A 16,297-nucleotide genomic window follows, 5' to 3' on the forward strand; every position below is an offset into this window, starting at 1 on the left:
TCAAATTTATATGCTATGGGAAAAAAAACATGTAGGTCGTTACATATATATACACATGGGATATAACAGTTCTTTTAAATCTAAAATCGACTATAAGAGTCTCAAATCCAGTCACGACATTAGAGCGGATAACATAAAAAAAAATATTTTGATTATCTAAAGTGCTATCCAAAACTATCAATGACATAAAATAAAATAAAAAAACTAAATCTAAAAATAGATCTACATAAATTGGTATAATTTATAGAGTAATCAAATTTTTTTTGCCATAAATAGAGTACGACTCTTAGTGTCTCAATTTGCTAGTTGTTAATTACGGAGGTAGGGATCGAACCCATGACCTCTTCATGCACTTATAGACGCCTTAAACATCCAATCTAGGCCCATACTGTCACATATTTCAAATTCATAAGATAATCTTCAAAATGAAGTGCGAGAAATTTTAAATTTGTTTATCCACCAATTTAGACGATTTCTGATAGAAGCTTCTTATTTGAAAGAGAACAAACCCATAGAAAAACCAGATTAAAAAACTGAAAAACAACACTAAAATACCATTCATTTAGTGTGGAATGAGAAAATTTGGAGGGTGAAGAGACAATTTTAATTAAAAATGACCTTAATTAAAGAAACTTTCTAGACTAATCAGGCATTAGGTTACGCTAGTCCCCAATTCATTATTGGCCATATAATTCAACAATTATTTTTAGAACAGTAAGGTTTCAACCAAAAAATAATTGGATTGGCATTATAATTTCTCTGTAAAACGAGACATGAACCAGAAAAAGAAATGCATACAAAAACTAGTACAGTACATAAAAACCATGATGTATTACTACAATAAAAATATAAAATCACCTAAATAGAAATGTAATCATTTAATATACAAATCAAGACAAACATTTTTCATTACCATTTTAATGTAAAGTCATGAAAACAGAAAAAATAAGCCAAACTAATTATACGTCAACATCTATATACCAAAAGCAACACAAATGTTAGATACGATTTGCAATAGTAAGTCTAACAAATAATAATAATGAATCTGACTTTATTTGCTGGCTTTCATATTAATTTGCTACGTACAGATGCTATAAAAAAAAGCCCTACTATAAACCAGCTTGAGTCGCATTCAGCGCCGTTCAGTTCAGGCGTAGGAGCGGACAGGTACGGTTTTATTTCTTACAGTACTCAAACAGGACAGAACTGGTTTGAATCGGATTGGTAGTGAAAATAAAGTAAATGAAGAAGAAGAAGGAACTGAATATCTACTGCTGCCAGCTCTGCTCTGGTGCTGTTTGTCTGTAGTGAAAGGTGAAAGGAAAGCTTCACTGCTGGTTTTCTTATTAACCTGCTTTTGTTTTTAATCTTTTTACTGTGGACCCTATTAATTGTACTTTTAATCTATGCATGGTTTTATTGATGGAGGAGGTGGGCATGTGAAACTAATTGTATTTCACCGAACATGGAAATTAACATCTCATAATAAAACCATCAAACATACTATTAAAATTAGGAAAATGTTAAATCTTAGTATTAAAATTAGGAATATGTCATTTGGTCATTTTTATGTACCGCAATGTTGGGACAATCCTTCATTTGATTAAATTTCCTTTAAAAAAGTAGCTCAAACAAAATATTCCTCCATTTTTTATTTTCATGCTAGGTAGCAAAATAAAAACAAATATAAAAAATGAATTAAACAACAACACTATTAAATTTAAGATATTTATTGGTATACAATAAGAAATGAAAAAAGTTAATCTCAACGTTTTTACTTGTACATACAATTAAAATAGTGTTAAAAATATATTGTTTTTATTTTAAATTTTAAATTGAAATCTAGTATAACCTTATTAGTTAATAATATTGTGCAAATTAAACTACGAAGTCATTTATTAGAATGAAATTATAGATGTAAGCGAATCGACCTGCTCACCCACAGCTTTCGGCTTGATAAGAGTTTAGTTCATGTTCGCTTGTATCATAAACGAACTTAGTTCAAATTTGATTTTTTGTTCGTTTATTTAAACAAGCCGAACATGAATATAGTGGTGTTTGACCTGTATTCAAGAACAACTCGTATATGATATTATTTGATTGTTCGTGAACAAAGTCATATATAAGCTTGATTAAGTTTTTGTGAATTGGTTTGTATATGAACTCGATAAAAAATTTCACGAACTTACTTGTATAAATGCTCAATTAAGGATTCTCAAACTAACCTATATTTAATTAATATAAAATATTCTATAAATTTATTAAAACTACCGTCTTAAATAACTACTTCATACATAATAAAAACTACGTAGTCTTAAATATAAAAATGTCTAATTGTTTGTGTTTGTTCGTATGTCCGTTAAACATACAAGCTTGCAAATGAGATCGTTTTATGCATCCGCGAATTTATTTGTTATCAATTAAATGAACGAACATGAACTAAACAAGAGTACCATACAATTTAATGAACAAACACATAAAGACTTCCTTTAAAGCTGGAACAAATATAAACTGAACATGAACCTCGTTTATGTAACTAAACGGACATGTACGTGTCTAAGCTGAGTTCGGCTCAATTCATTTACAATCATAGGAAGGAGTATATGTTAATTTTAATAAATATATTGGATGAATGAATTATAAATTTTAGAAATAATGTGGTTTCATTTGTATAGGCAAGTGAAAGATGTTTTTGTAAAATGCCATAATTGCTGCAATTATAGGGAGTGTCTTTAGTGTGGTAGGTAGGGCTGTTCTATTGTAATAGTAATATTGAACTTGCACATCAATCGATTTTCTTTATCAATAAACAAAGATTAGTACCATGCTAATCAGGTTTAAAAGAAAAATGCTACTCTACTATTATGGTAATCATTTTTTATTACCTATGGTGTTTAAAGCTCTTCAGACTATTTTATTAGTTAAATAAATGTTAGACAGTCCGTTGAAGTAGTATTGATTCACTTAAGTTATAAGTCAAACTATTAATTTCATTTTTTTGCTCCAATTTAGAGTTCAATTTTGAAAACCAATAATTTTATTTAAAAAATGATAATAATAAATACATTAATATTGAGAAATTAAAAATATGTGAAAAAATGGGATCCGTGAATTGGGTGAGATGCACGTGATAGTATTCTCTGTTGCTCCAATCTCCATTCATAACGTATCTCACCGCGCGTAACCAAACACAAGAAAGGGCCACACACCACAGGTCCACAGGTACAGTAAACTCAAACCAACTAACTAAAACTGTCCATTAATTCAAAATGACGAAACCACCCTCTAGCTAGGCTCAGTCTCCCATACACCACCCCACACCCCCCTCGCTCTGCTGCAAAAACTCTGCACCAAAAAAGAACAAGAATTTCTGAGACTATCATAATTATTTATCCCAAAACTAAAACAATGGCTCTTCATTTATTATCACCCTCTCTCATTCATCACATTTACAACATTGCCACTGCCTTCATCTTTATTACTTCTATCTATATCTCCATCACTGTAAGCTAGTACATTCTTCTTCTTCTTCTTCTTGTTCTGTTTGCTTTCGAGACGCGAGCTATTTCTTAGGTTTGCAGTTTTATTTTTTAATGTCTTCCCGCTTTCTACGCTAGCTGACATTTATTTTTCAAAATTTTCGTTAATTTCGAAGCTGCAATATTTACGTGCAGGTATTTTCTATTTTGCAGGTTTTATGGTCTTTTCTTCTTTGTCGTTTCGTTTTTATTTTTGTTCTTATTTGTGGTTTTATTTTTTTAGTATTTTTTGTGTTTGAATTAAATTCTTGGATTCCCTATCGGTTTTATTTTATTGAGGTGTTCTCTGCTTGGAGTGAGGAGAAATGCGAGTGATTTTAGGAGTCTTTGGCTCTTTGTGTTTGTTTATCCGTATTTTCTTTTAGTGTTTTTTTTTTGTTCAATTCTTGTTCCCTCAGTTTGTTGTTGAGCACATTGTAAAAATAATGTGGTGTGTATATATTAATGTGACTTAAGTCTACATGTGATGATTTATTTGTTTCCCTTACCTGCAAAGCTTGTTTGGATTGTTATTGTTTCAGGTTGGGGAATGCAGCTCTCTTATAATGGTGGATTCTGAAGTTTGATTTAGCATTGTGAAAAAGGGCAGACCTTTGGATTAAGATGACGGATGGCCGGCGGCACTCGGTTGACATTCCCATCTCAAGGGCTCTTATTGCTCTTAGGAGAGTGAGGTCTTTGCGGGACCCGTCGACAAATTCTATGAGCAAGTTCTCTACTTTACTAGAAAATGTGAATTGGGAAACTAATTCCACTAATGAGATTTCTCTGCAGTTTATGGGTGGCTGTCAACCAGAAGATTCTGATCATAATGGTCTTAAGAGGGATGAAGAAGTTGATGATTTTGATCCCCAATGTGATTTGGAAAAAACAAAGCATGAGTTCAATTTGGGCAGAGTAGAAAATGATGATGATCATTGGAAAAAGTCCATGAGTGAAAGATATTACACCAATCATAGGGACAAAGGATTGGAATTAACATGTATCACACCTTCAAGTAAATATTTAGAAGATGAGGATTTGAATAATGAAGTGATAGAAAGATCACCAAAAGCAGAATGCTTTTACCAGTCTAGGCCAAGAAGGAAATCCCAATGCAAGACTCAGGCTAAATCATCTTGTATGGTGGGTGATATTTTAAGTCGTGTAGGTAGTCCATGTTTATCTGCAAGTGATGCTTTTTCAAGCCATAGTGTGTCACTCCTTGCAAATGAAGAGACTGATTTCATGGTCCAAAGTGACCGGGGCTGTGGCATAAGCCGATGCTGGACGAGAACCCCTCGATTTCGTGAAACGAATTCGTATGCTGATGGAGAAGGTCGCCCCTTGTTGTTCAAGGATTCAGCTGAGGTAACATCTCATGGGCAGAGGAACTGGAAGCTTAGTACTAATGAAAGTCCTAAGAGTTTCAGTCAGAAGTTCCGGCCAAAATCTTTCGAGGAATTGGTTGGACAAGATGTGGTCGCAAAGTCTCTTTTGAGTGCCATTTCGATAGGGAGGATATCCTCCTTATATCTCTTTCACGGCCCCCGTGGCACAGGTAAAACCTCGGCCTCGACAATCTTTGCTGCTGCGTTAAATTGTCTCTCACTTGAGGAGTATAAACCGTGTGGTCTTTGTCGAGAATGTGTTATGTTCTTTTCTGGAAGGAGCAGAGATGTGAAAGAAGTGGATTCGGTCAGAATTAATCGAGCAGATAGGATTAGATCCCTTGTTAAGAATGCAGCAATTCCGCCAGTTTCATCACGGTTCAAGATTTTCATTGTTGATGAGTGTCACTTGTTGCACGAAGAGACGTGGGCAACTGTTCTTAACAGTCTAGAGACTCTTTCCTATCATGTGGTCTTTGTGATGATCACACCTGATTTGGATAAGTTGCCAAGAAGTGCAGTAACTCGGTCACAAAGATATCATTTTCCAAAGATAAAAAATGCTGATATAGCAACCAGATTAGGAAATATATGTAGTGAGGAGGGAATTGAATTTGATCAGGCTGCTATAGACTTCATTTCTGCTAAATCAAATGGTTCACTTCGAGACGCAGAAATTATGCTCGATCAATTGAGTTTAATTGGTAAAAAGATTACAATGTCCTTGGCTTATGAGCTTGTGAGTGCTTGGTTGTTTTTTAGAAATGTTTCTTACTGTGCTTGTCGTCTCATCTAGATGCTGATGCTTGTCTTATTAATTTGCAGATAGGAGTTGTTTCTGATGATGAATTGCTTGATTTGCTTGATCTGGCATTGTCATCTGACACTTCAAATACAGTTATAAAGGCTAGGGAGTTGATGAGATCCAGGATTGATCCTATGCAGCTTGTGTCACAGTTGGCAAATCTCATAATGGACATACTTGCTGGTAAATGCCAAGAAGACGGTTCCGAAGTTAGAAGAAAATTTTCAAGCAGGCATGGCAGTGAGTAACATTTACCCAACTTTATAGTGGTTTTTATAGTTGGAGAATGATTACCAGTGTTGTTATCTTATCATAATAACTACATTCTTTGGAATCAATTATCAAACTTGATTTGTATAATTCAGTAGAATTTTGATAAGAATAACCACAAGCACATAGTATTTATAAGTTGACTCTTTGTTTAGCTTCATTCCCAATGGAGGTTGTTTAACAATGCTAATGGATGTTTAGAGGTATAAAAAGCATCTTGCCAAATCAAATTGCTTGGCACCAGTTAATCTGACCTGTCTATCGTGCAGAAAACTTGGGCATACGTGCTATTAGAGTCTGCATTTATATGTTTGCTGCTTGATGATATAACAATTCTTTATTTAAACTTCTTGTTCTCCGAGATGTACATATTCACCTCGAGTTTCTCTTTGAATCATCACTGTGTTATGCCGGCGATTCTAAGTTTGTTCTTTGCAGCTGAGGTGGACATGCAGAGGCTGAGTCATGCATTGAAAATACTTTCTGAAACTGAGAAGCAACTTAGAATGTGCAAAAGCCAAAGCACGTGGCTTACTGTTGCTCTTCTACAGTTGAGCTCTCTTGAATCTCCTGGTTTGGATGCCAATGATCTAAAGCCTTTGAGAAATGTGCATGACAAAGGTTAGGATATTGATTGTTACAGCAAATTTTTATGCATAAATCTGCTCTTTGGACTTTGGAGTATACTTTCTTTCTTTTGTTTTTTATTTTTTATGTCAATTTTTTGTAATAAGTTCCAATTCCATGGTATGCAGATGGTGAATTTTGCAGTCCATCTTCAACAGGGGAGAGCTTAAAACTTGCTCTTCCTTGTTCATGTAAAGACTGTAAGTCACATAAACTGGGGAAGCAAGGGGATTATGAAGCCACACTGGAATCTATATGGAGCAATGCTACAAAATTATGCCAATCAACTTCGCTCAGGAAGTTTCTAAGGAAACAAGGGAAGCTGTCTTCTCTTCGTGTAAATCAAGGTACAGCCAACTTATGATTATGTTGATAATTTTTTCATTACACATTTTGTATATAAGGTAGTAGTTTTTAATTACAATAGACATAACATTGTGAATTCTTAAACAACATTTGAACAGAATAATCAGAACCCAGATTTGTATTGTGTTGATAGTGTTAAGTGTTCTCCTTTCATCACCTTAAAATTGGAAGATTTTATGTTTATGGAATATGCATCTCTGTTTTAGGAGTAATGAGTTAGCAAGAACTAAACTTTGCAGATATGGCTGTGGCTGAATTGGAATTCCACCATCCCGACTATGTTTCCAAGGCTGAGAAATCTTGGAAGATTATAGCTAGTTTGCTGCAGTATGTGTTGGGGCGAAATGTAGAAATTAGAATTAATCTTGTACTTAGTACTCCTGTCTCGAAGTGTAAGAAACTGCGGAAGCTATCTTTTAGCTTGTTTAGTTGTTCTCGCAGAGTGCCACAAAAGTCACAATTACCAGCGGAGTGTGGAAATGACTCGGACTATTCTTATCACATCTCTGAAAAGTGTATGACGAGGGACAGCAATGTTATTTTAACTTGTTCTTCTCCTAGTAAATCCCAAGTGCCGCCTAACTACTTTTCCAGCGTAGATGCGGTAAGGGCTTTGAGGAATAGTGAAGGGAATGTATTGAGCACAAGAAAAACTTCATCCCACGGGTCACTGCAAGATGATACGTCTAAAATCTCAGGATATGGAAACGATTCATCAAAAGAAGATCGAAGCAGCCTTGAATGCGAAACATTCTCTAGTCGGGAGACTGAAGACCAGCCAAACTGTTTTTCTAGAACCCTCAGACTCCAAAAGAGGCTACCTTCGTCAAACCATTCTCGAGTAATATGTATGGGTAACCAAGAAGTAAACAAGCTTGCACTTCCTTTTCCTGAGAAATCCATTGAACCATGCGATGACGCCAATGATTCTTATGTCTTCAGTAGCAACAAGGACACCAACAACTCCAGAAGTGAAGATGGGTAAAACTTCAATCCTTTTCATCTTATACATTATTTACTAGCCAAATTATTTGGGATGCATACAATAATACAATTCTTGAGCATTATTTTCATAGAGACTTGAACTCGGGATCTTCCACACACAAAATAAGAATACCAATCAGACCACTTATCAATGTGCTTGTATCCCATGTCTTTATTAGATATTTCTTGAAGTACTTTTGTTCTCGTGAACACCCTGTTTGAAATACTTGATGAAACTAAACTCTACATGCTATTTTTTGGCAGGTCGACAGAGAACTCGCCTTCTCTTTGTTGGAGGACACCAACATTTCCACAGAGCAAGGTGACACTCTAAAACTCTAAAAAAATAGTTATTCTAAAAGGCATCTCCTGTTTTTGTGCTGCTAGTTTCTTTTATCAAACTCTTTATGGAGTTATCCTTATTTCTTCATTGGTAAAATTCATTAGTAACAATTACATGATGCGTACACCATGAACAGGCTACTTAAAGTGTTTTATATGTTGCAGACTTGGCAGTTGACATGCCGCAGACGGAGGTTACCCTTGGTTAAGTGGACTCTTCCTTGTGCCTCTGCAAAATAGCTCTGCGCAGGCAGCAAGGGGATATCAGTAATTTGCTGTCTAGTTGTCTGCATGGAAATAACAAAGATACTTTTTTTTTGTATGTAAATGCATATGTTGCAGAACTTTGTTCACATTGAATGGTCCATTTGAGTCCTTAAAGAATACAATATAGTAGTTCATGAGTATAAGTTATTATTAATGGCAAATGATATATGCATTTGTTTGGTAGTTTTCTTTAGGCCTAACGCCTTAAAAAAGTCCCGACTTTTTAGCTCTTTTTCAATCCTACTTAATTTTACACTATTTTACATTTTCTTGTTTTTGTGCAAAACTAACATGTACTATTAACTGGTTCGTAGGCTGCAACTTGTTCACAATATTATTATTCGTGCAATCTTCATTTAAATCAATTAATTTAAAAGGAGAAAATTTATGCTTAGAATAAATTAGATGTTTATTAATTTACATCATACTTTAGCATAAAGATTATTTTAATTGTTAATCAAAGAATTTTATGGATTGTATAAGTAATCACATTTAATCAAGCTGTATCAACTTTTTTCTATCAAAATATATTAATTAAAGAAACATTTATAAAATAAACAATAAATTTATTTGTAATTTTAACACAATTTTCAAATTTGATAATTTAAAATAGGCCAAATTCATATAGGGCTCCCTGTACTTTATTTTTTTCCGGAGGTCCTTATACTTTAATTTTGTATTACTTGATCCCTGTACTTATCTATTTTTCGATTTTTATGTCCTTTTGTGTAACTTGAGGAAAAAAAATTATAAATAGAGGGACCGGAAAAAATTTAAAAAGAATATGAAAATTGAAAAATAGGTAAGTAGAGGGACCAAGTAATACAATCAAAGTACAAGGACCTCCGGAAAAAAAGTTTAAAGTACAAAGACCTCCAGATGGGTTTAGCCTTTAAAATACAAACTATAATTTCTTTTGTAATCATAAATAATTAATATATTTTCGTATTTTTTTTATATTTTTGATAAAACTTAATTGTGTTAACATATAATACTCAAACGCATAATTTTTTTTAAAAGATTAAATTATTGAAGTGTCATTTAGTATTTCTGTCAACCAATGACTATATAATGAACAATTGATAAATTTATTTGTTATAGTGAATATTATAATTAATAGTAATTTATTTGCTCACAATTAAGTAATAAAAATAATCTATAAAATGTCAATTATCTAAATTTTAATATTCTAACATTTTCGATTCTCATGTTAGAATAATAAAGTCAAAATTATTTATAATTTACTAAATTTTCATGGATTGATCAATGTTACAAGCTTCGCGCCAAAGACATAACACAATACTACAAGTTTATACAAATTGACATAAATTTCATAAAAAAATAAAATTGACATAAATATTTTAGTATTGTTTAGTTAAAATTTAGGGCTTTGGCGAAAAAATAATAATTAAAATTTAGGGATTTAAAACAAGAAAAACTGAACGGGGTCTTCTTTAGCACAAAAAACGAGCTGAAGAAATGATCGCCGATAACTCAACCGTAACACTTCTATGCTCTAAGTTACTCATCACAAGAACAGAGGCCGGCCTCCGATGGCTAATCGGATCGCCGTTCTTCCCCAAATTCACAGTCATCTCCACTTTCAGATGCATCCACCACACGTCCAATGCCGCTCTCTCTCCAGATTACCTCAAAGAATCAGGTAACTAACTAATTACCTAACTCTCTGCTTATTTCACCGTCCTAACCAGTAAAACTCATTTATTATTATTGTAATCGAGCAGAAGATATTCGAGCATTATTATTGAAAGGATTCCACGTGATTGGAGCGTTAATAGTTACTAAAACCTCTGATTTGGAGCAAACCGCTCGTGAAGCGATTAACAGAGCTTGTGAATTGAGGAAATTACTCTCTGATGAGACGGAAGCAGGAGTGGAGAAGGAAGCTGTGATTGGAGCGGTTGCTGATTTGGATAGTGATGATGTTAAATTTTTCGCCTCGACGAGCTCGAATTCAGCCGGCATTGAGTCTATTAATTCTGTTGTTTATGAAGATAATCCTGATAAGTTCATCTGGGAGAGAGGCTGTTTGATTCGGTGTCGGCTTCCGATTAAATTACCGTTATGTGTTCCTGTAGATAATCCGCCTGGTAAGTTACTGGTTGGTTAATTTTGATAATCGGAGATGATTGGTAATAGATTCTTAATTCATTAAACACTCTTAATGTGTAGACTGTAGTCACTTTATGGTTTAACTTTGCATTTTTTTTTTGAGTATAATGTTGATTTATTTGAACATTTATTTTCTGCCGCTTAATTTGGTAGATTTTGTTGAATTTCTCTCTTTCACGGCGGTGATATGCAGACATTTGTCAATTTTTAGAGGATGTATATATGTGTGTAACATATTGGAAAATACTATGGTATTGTGTCTCAGATGCAGAGAAGATGTTTTTGCGTGCCAATGAAGCAGTCATTGCCCAACTCAAAGATCCACGGGCTGTGTATATGGTAGAAAGTTGTAATCGAGATTCTTCAGAAGCTTCTGCACCTTCCATTCTTCGCGGTACCGAACTGGATTTTAACGTAATTCTCTCAGATATCAAGCTTGTGCATAATGACGCTCCTCAAGATTCTAGTGCAAAAACAATAACGTGCAGTGACTTTTGTTTGAAAGGAAAATCTGCATCAAAGGTGATTTCCGCTGAGGTAATAGAAATTATATCATTCATTATTTTGCTCATCTAGAAGTTTGAATTGCTCTCTTGTTTTAGTTTTCAGTTTGTCTTGCATTGCTTATATTGTCAACTCCTATACATTGCCATATTGGTTAAAAGTTTTTCTGCTTAGAATGCAGATACGATCCAAGTGAGTGTTCTGCTTAATAGGTCACAGAAATCCCTGAAGCCCGCAGCACCCGTTGCAGAATATTTTCCAGGTCCGACTTTAATGTTAAATGAATAATTATTTTGCATGTTCAGTGAACTTGGAATGATTTTTGGTATTTACAATTATCAGTGAACATCAATCTGTTTACTCATTCTTTTGTAATTTGACTTTTGATTTCAGCTTTGGATAAAGCTAAATTTGTTGTCCTGGACTTTGAGCTAGATGTGCTGTGCTACGCAGACAAGGATCTGTCACTAATATATGCTGTTTCAAAGTTAATAATCCCTGGGTTAATCAATCAGATATATACAATGAAGAAAGCAATCTCACCCTATCTCCTAGCACAACATCCACAGGTAAGGAAAACCCATTAGCATAATTGTATCCTATTGTATTGTCTTACTATCACCTGGCTTTTAACTTGAAATTTCAGAGGTGCAAAATGCAAATATAGCTATTACAGATGTTATTTATTATTATTTTTCTTCCATGACTCCAGCTTCCATGTTCTTTGCCTTAGGAACCTCTATGGTCAACCTTCAAATTTTACATTGTGAACATGAAACCCAATACTTCACATTAGAGCTTTATTGAAGCCCTTAGCCAAGCAACTTCCTTAATTTACATCTTTATTCATAATCCATGTAAATACTGGGCATTTGCATTTGATATGTAAATGTTATTTCAGTCAGTGCACCATATGCTTTTAGGGGAAGTTTGGACAAAGCGACATGTCATTCCATAGAATCAATTACATTAGAACTACCCTAGCAAAGTTAATGGTAACCCCTCTTTTCGTAGAAAAGTAGATAGGCTGGATCCAGATTGTGTAGTTCGTGTTATAGTAAATTTGAAAGCCTTGGCACTTGATAGAACAATTATACAAATAATTAAACTTAAATCTTTTATATATGTTGAGACACGGTGCCAAAAATATCAATACGATGAAATAAAAAAAATAAATAATGGTTGTATGCGTTTGCCACATCAAAATTCATATGTACATGTGCTTGTGGTTGTTACATTTCAGTTTAGTAGATATACTGCTCAAAGTAATCTCATCTATTGTGTATGTTGTACAAAGGTTTTATGCAACCCTATTCCTACAGTATTATAGTTTTTAGCATATACATATTATGCATCTTCTTTATTTTACCGATGCAAAAAAGCACTAACCTCCCTTTTTTTGCAGCTACATTCATACCATTTTAATCCACCTGGACTTTTGCATCCAATAACTGTTGTCTATGAACTCAATTATGGGGAGACAGAACTGAAGCAAGGTGAGCTCTAAGGAGTTAAAAACTTGTCTTGTCATCTGCGGCTGTGTGTGGGAGTATTCATGCAGAATGTGCTTGTTATGAATTGGAAAACTAAAGCATTTTAGCCTTGTAAGGAAAATTTACCAGTAGGATGTAGACTATTCAGTTCTTAGCTCTCTTAAAGTAGCACATCTGAATTCTGAACCACCAAAACAACTGATTATACCGCCGAGCAATTGGAGCACACTTTCCTTTTTGACCTCTTGTTTAATAATATGTCAAAACAAAGAACCTGTAATAATTTTAAATGCCAATTTTTGTCTACATATCTTTCAATGTCTACAGTTGAAGTCAGACGATCCTTACACTTAAGGCTAGGGCTCCCTTATGATCGTCCTCTTCTAAGAGTTGCTAATGCACTTGATTTCTCTATGGTGAAGGATAGCTCGGTGGTCAAATCAAGAAGAAAAGGTAAATATTCAGATTGTAACAGGGAATGATACGTTTATATAGTTTGGGGAAGAATTTAAACATATCTTTTGGACTAAATTTGCACCTTTTTTGTGGTATTTTCAGGTTCTTTTTTGCTGAAAGATGTGCATATTGGCATCCCAAGCAGTGGCGGTTAGTCGTTACTGCTTATTTCAATTTGTTTATCTTTTTTCCTTGTGCTTTGCAGTTAATTAGCACCATTCTCATTAAAACATTTTCTTCATGCAGTCTCGGGAGGAGTTGTCTCTCTAGTTCAAGGCTCTTATGACTACCATCACTATCTTCAAGACGGTTTTGATGACTCGGTAATGCAACTATTCTTCCTGTCAAAATATGTTGCGACATTGGGAAAGTGGATAGATCAGTTTCACATTTTTTTCAATCACGAGCAAATATTCTCCTAAAGAATAACAGCTTATTATAACAATTACATTTAGTTTGAAGGTCAACTTATTGCAACTGAATTACTTAGGCATCAATCTTCTTTAAATTTCTCAGTTCTGATAAAGATGTTACTATATATGTCATTTTAGGGCTGGGGTTGTGCTTACCGCTCTCTGCAAACTATCATTTCATGGTTTAGACTTCAGCACTATACTGCCATCGAAGTTCCTTCTCACAGGTATGGAAAATTCACCTCAGGGAATGTGATAGATATTGTGAGATTGTTATTATGTGCTGTCTAAAACCAGCGATATATTGATTAAGTTAGTGGAAGTCCTTGTTTTTAGCTTTAAGATTGTTTGCTTAACCTAGCGCAATCCTTAGGGAAATACAGCAATCACTTGTGGAGATTGGAGATAAAGAGCCATCATTTATTGGATCGCGGGATTGGATTGGTGCTATTGAGTTGAGCTTTGTTTTGGATAAGCTTTTGGGTGTGAGTATACCCTTTGTTTTTTTAGCATCCTTGTTGATGAATTTGCTAGTCCACATTACTCATGCAGAGCTAAATACAATCAGATGATTAAATATCAAGTTTTTGTGAATGGATTTGATAGGTAACTAGCAAAATTATGAATGTGAGATCAGGAGCTGAACTTCCTGAAAAATGTCGAGAATTGGCTTTGCACTTTGAGACTCAAGGAACACCAATTATGATTGGTAAGTATATATTTACTTCTTTTTTCCATTTGCATTCTTACTCCTTTGAATCAACTGATATTGTAGTATTCTTAGGGTGTGCATTCTATTTGATTCTAACCAAAATATTTTTTTCAACACCGAACCTAACCAAGCCAAACTATTAGGGTGTAGAGTTTTTCAAACTGAACCGGAAAAAAAATTACATTGTCAAACAAAGGAATTTGTCAGCTCGGTTATTCAATTTGGTTCGGTTTTTCAGACCCTTAGGTAGCATACCAGATCCTAGTGTCCTGGTTAGCCAACGAACAGATTGTTTTGCGTTTTACTACAACATGCCTCCGGATGTATATGATATAATCTAGCGAAAAGGACTAATGAGAAGCCGAATAGACTATAACATGTCTCTGTTTTTAATTTCGGCATGAACACAGGTGGCGGTGTTCTTGCATATACATTATTGGGAGTTGAGTACAATGAGGGCAGCGGAGATTGTGCATTTCTAATTCTAGATCCTCACTATACCGGTAACGATGAACACAAGAAAATTATTAACGGTGGATGGTGCGGATGGAAGAAAGCTGTTGATAGCAAAGGGAAGAATTTCTTCTTGCAAGACAAGTTTTATAATCTTCTCCTGCCACAAAGGCCCAACATGGTATAATACAAAGTTACGTTTCTACCGAACTGACGCACAAACAGAAGTTTTGCTTGCAGTGAGAACGATCAAAATGTAGTTACCAAGCCATGGTAACGATCTAGCTATTTCTTCTTTAAAATTGCTCCTCTAGGTAGTATGGAGAGTTCTACTGTGGATGTAGTGAGGTGCTTCAAATAGAGTATGTAGCTTTAATTTTTATAGAGTGCTTAAATAGAACTATCTCATGGCTTTGAAATCGGAATATTTTTACCTGTATTAATAAGGGATAATTACTGTTACTCATCTTGCATTAGATCTTAACTATTTGATGTTTACCCATGACATTATATGGTAATTACTAGTTTTCTATATCTTCGAAAAATGATAAATATGTTACAATTTATTATTTAAATATAAACTATTTTAAAAAAATTATTTGAGTTATTTTATGAATTTATGACTTTGTTGAAAGAAAAATAAGCTTAGAGGCCACAAGTAAATTTTTTTGAACAAAGGGTCAACGCGCCCCCTAAACTTGTAACACGGGGTCATCTAACCCAATTTACACTTTTTTGAACAACTAACCCCAAAACTCTTCAATTTTGGGTCAAATAACCCATAATTATATTTTTAAAATGTGTAAAATATAAATCGGAGGCGATGGATGCAAAAAGATAATTAGATATTTCTCTAATTGTTGCGATATAATTATTCTAAATCCATTTTTTAAAATAAAAATATAAATTATGGGTTATTTGACCCTAAAATGAAGAGTTTTGGGGTTAGTTGCTAAAAAAAGTATAAATTGGGTTAGATGACCCCGTGTCACAAGTTCAGGGAGCGCGTTGACCCTTTGTTCAAATTTTTTTTGTGACGCTTTAACTTATAAAAGGGGGGATTAGTTAATTTTGATCAAATGCCGGGCGAGAACATTTGATTTTTTAAAGTTCATGGAGACTAGTAATAATAAATTTTAGGGTGATTAAAAAAATATTATAATTAAATTATAAAATTCTTACTATTTTAAAGATTCTTATTAATAATATTTTTCTGTCAAAAAAAATTTACCACTAATTTATCATTTGAAATTGATAACTTTTCTGTCAAAAAAAATTTACAGAATAATTTTTTTTTTCTGTACAAATAAATAATAATATTTTTCTGTCAAAAAAAATTTACAAAATAAAAAATTTACCGCTAATTTATCATTTGAAGTTGAAGGGTGAAATGCAATTGACCCGAATTAGAATAAAAATTTTCAACCAAAAAAGTCAGCTAAATAAGAACCCTAAAAATTTATAAACCGGTTAACTCGGCGCCTGGTGGAAGCAAAAGACAGGCAATATCCCTAACCAGGCACGCCACGTGGAGATAAATAGCGATAAAATACCGAAAAAGCC

At 33.9% G+C, this 16,297-nt stretch overlaps 2 protein-coding genes across 5 annotated transcripts; both read left to right on the forward strand.

The window, feature by feature from the left end:
- The first annotated feature begins 3,318 nt into the window (after nucleotides 1-3,318).
- Nucleotides 3,319-8,713, forward strand: LOC126673799 (protein STICHEL-like 2). 3 transcript variants are annotated; one of them, XM_050368076.2, is made up of 8 exons: nucleotides 3,319-3,504; nucleotides 4,061-5,648; nucleotides 5,735-5,954; nucleotides 6,423-6,605; nucleotides 6,740-6,958; nucleotides 7,217-7,958; nucleotides 8,226-8,283; nucleotides 8,469-8,713. In XM_050368076.2, exons 2-8 carry the CDS (start codon nucleotides 4,143-4,145, stop codon nucleotides 8,541-8,543), a joined length of 3,003 nt encoding a protein of 1,000 aa, XP_050224033.1. In that variant the 5' UTR covers nucleotides 3,319-3,504; nucleotides 4,061-4,142; the 3' UTR covers nucleotides 8,544-8,713. The 3 variants fall into 3 exon arrangements, with proteins under 3 accessions (XP_050224033.1, XP_050224032.1, XP_050224034.1); XM_050368075.2 differs by lacking the exon at nucleotides 3,319-3,504 and adding an exon at nucleotides 3,519-3,674; XM_050368077.2 differs by lacking the exon at nucleotides 3,319-3,504 and adding an exon at nucleotides 3,558-3,573.
- Nucleotides 8,714-9,986: 1,273 nt separating this feature from the next.
- On the forward strand, nucleotides 9,987-15,196 carry LOC126674298 (probable Ufm1-specific protease). Of its 2 annotated transcripts, XM_050368729.2 has the most exons (13): nucleotides 9,990-10,233; nucleotides 10,316-10,681; nucleotides 10,969-11,240; nucleotides 11,382-11,469; nucleotides 11,601-11,776; nucleotides 12,613-12,703; nucleotides 13,028-13,153; nucleotides 13,259-13,306; nucleotides 13,403-13,479; nucleotides 13,708-13,796; nucleotides 13,943-14,054; nucleotides 14,176-14,278; nucleotides 14,692-15,196. In XM_050368729.2, exons 1-13 carry the CDS (start codon nucleotides 10,050-10,052, stop codon nucleotides 14,919-14,921), a joined length of 1,962 nt encoding a protein of 653 aa, XP_050224686.1. In that variant the 5' UTR covers nucleotides 9,990-10,049; the 3' UTR covers nucleotides 14,922-15,196. The 2 variants fall into 2 exon arrangements, with proteins under 2 accessions (XP_050224687.1, XP_050224686.1); XM_050368730.2 differs by lacking the exon at nucleotides 14,692-15,196 and having other exon boundaries at nucleotides 9,987-10,233; nucleotides 13,953-14,054; nucleotides 14,176-14,280.
- Nucleotides 15,197-16,297: the final 1,101 nt, after the last annotated feature.

The sequence above is a fragment of the Mercurialis annua genome, linkage group LG3, assembly GCF_937616625.2.
Source record: "Mercurialis annua linkage group LG3, ddMerAnnu1.2, whole genome shotgun sequence".
Classification (NCBI taxonomy): Eukaryota; Viridiplantae; Streptophyta; class Magnoliopsida; order Malpighiales; family Euphorbiaceae; genus Mercurialis; species Mercurialis annua.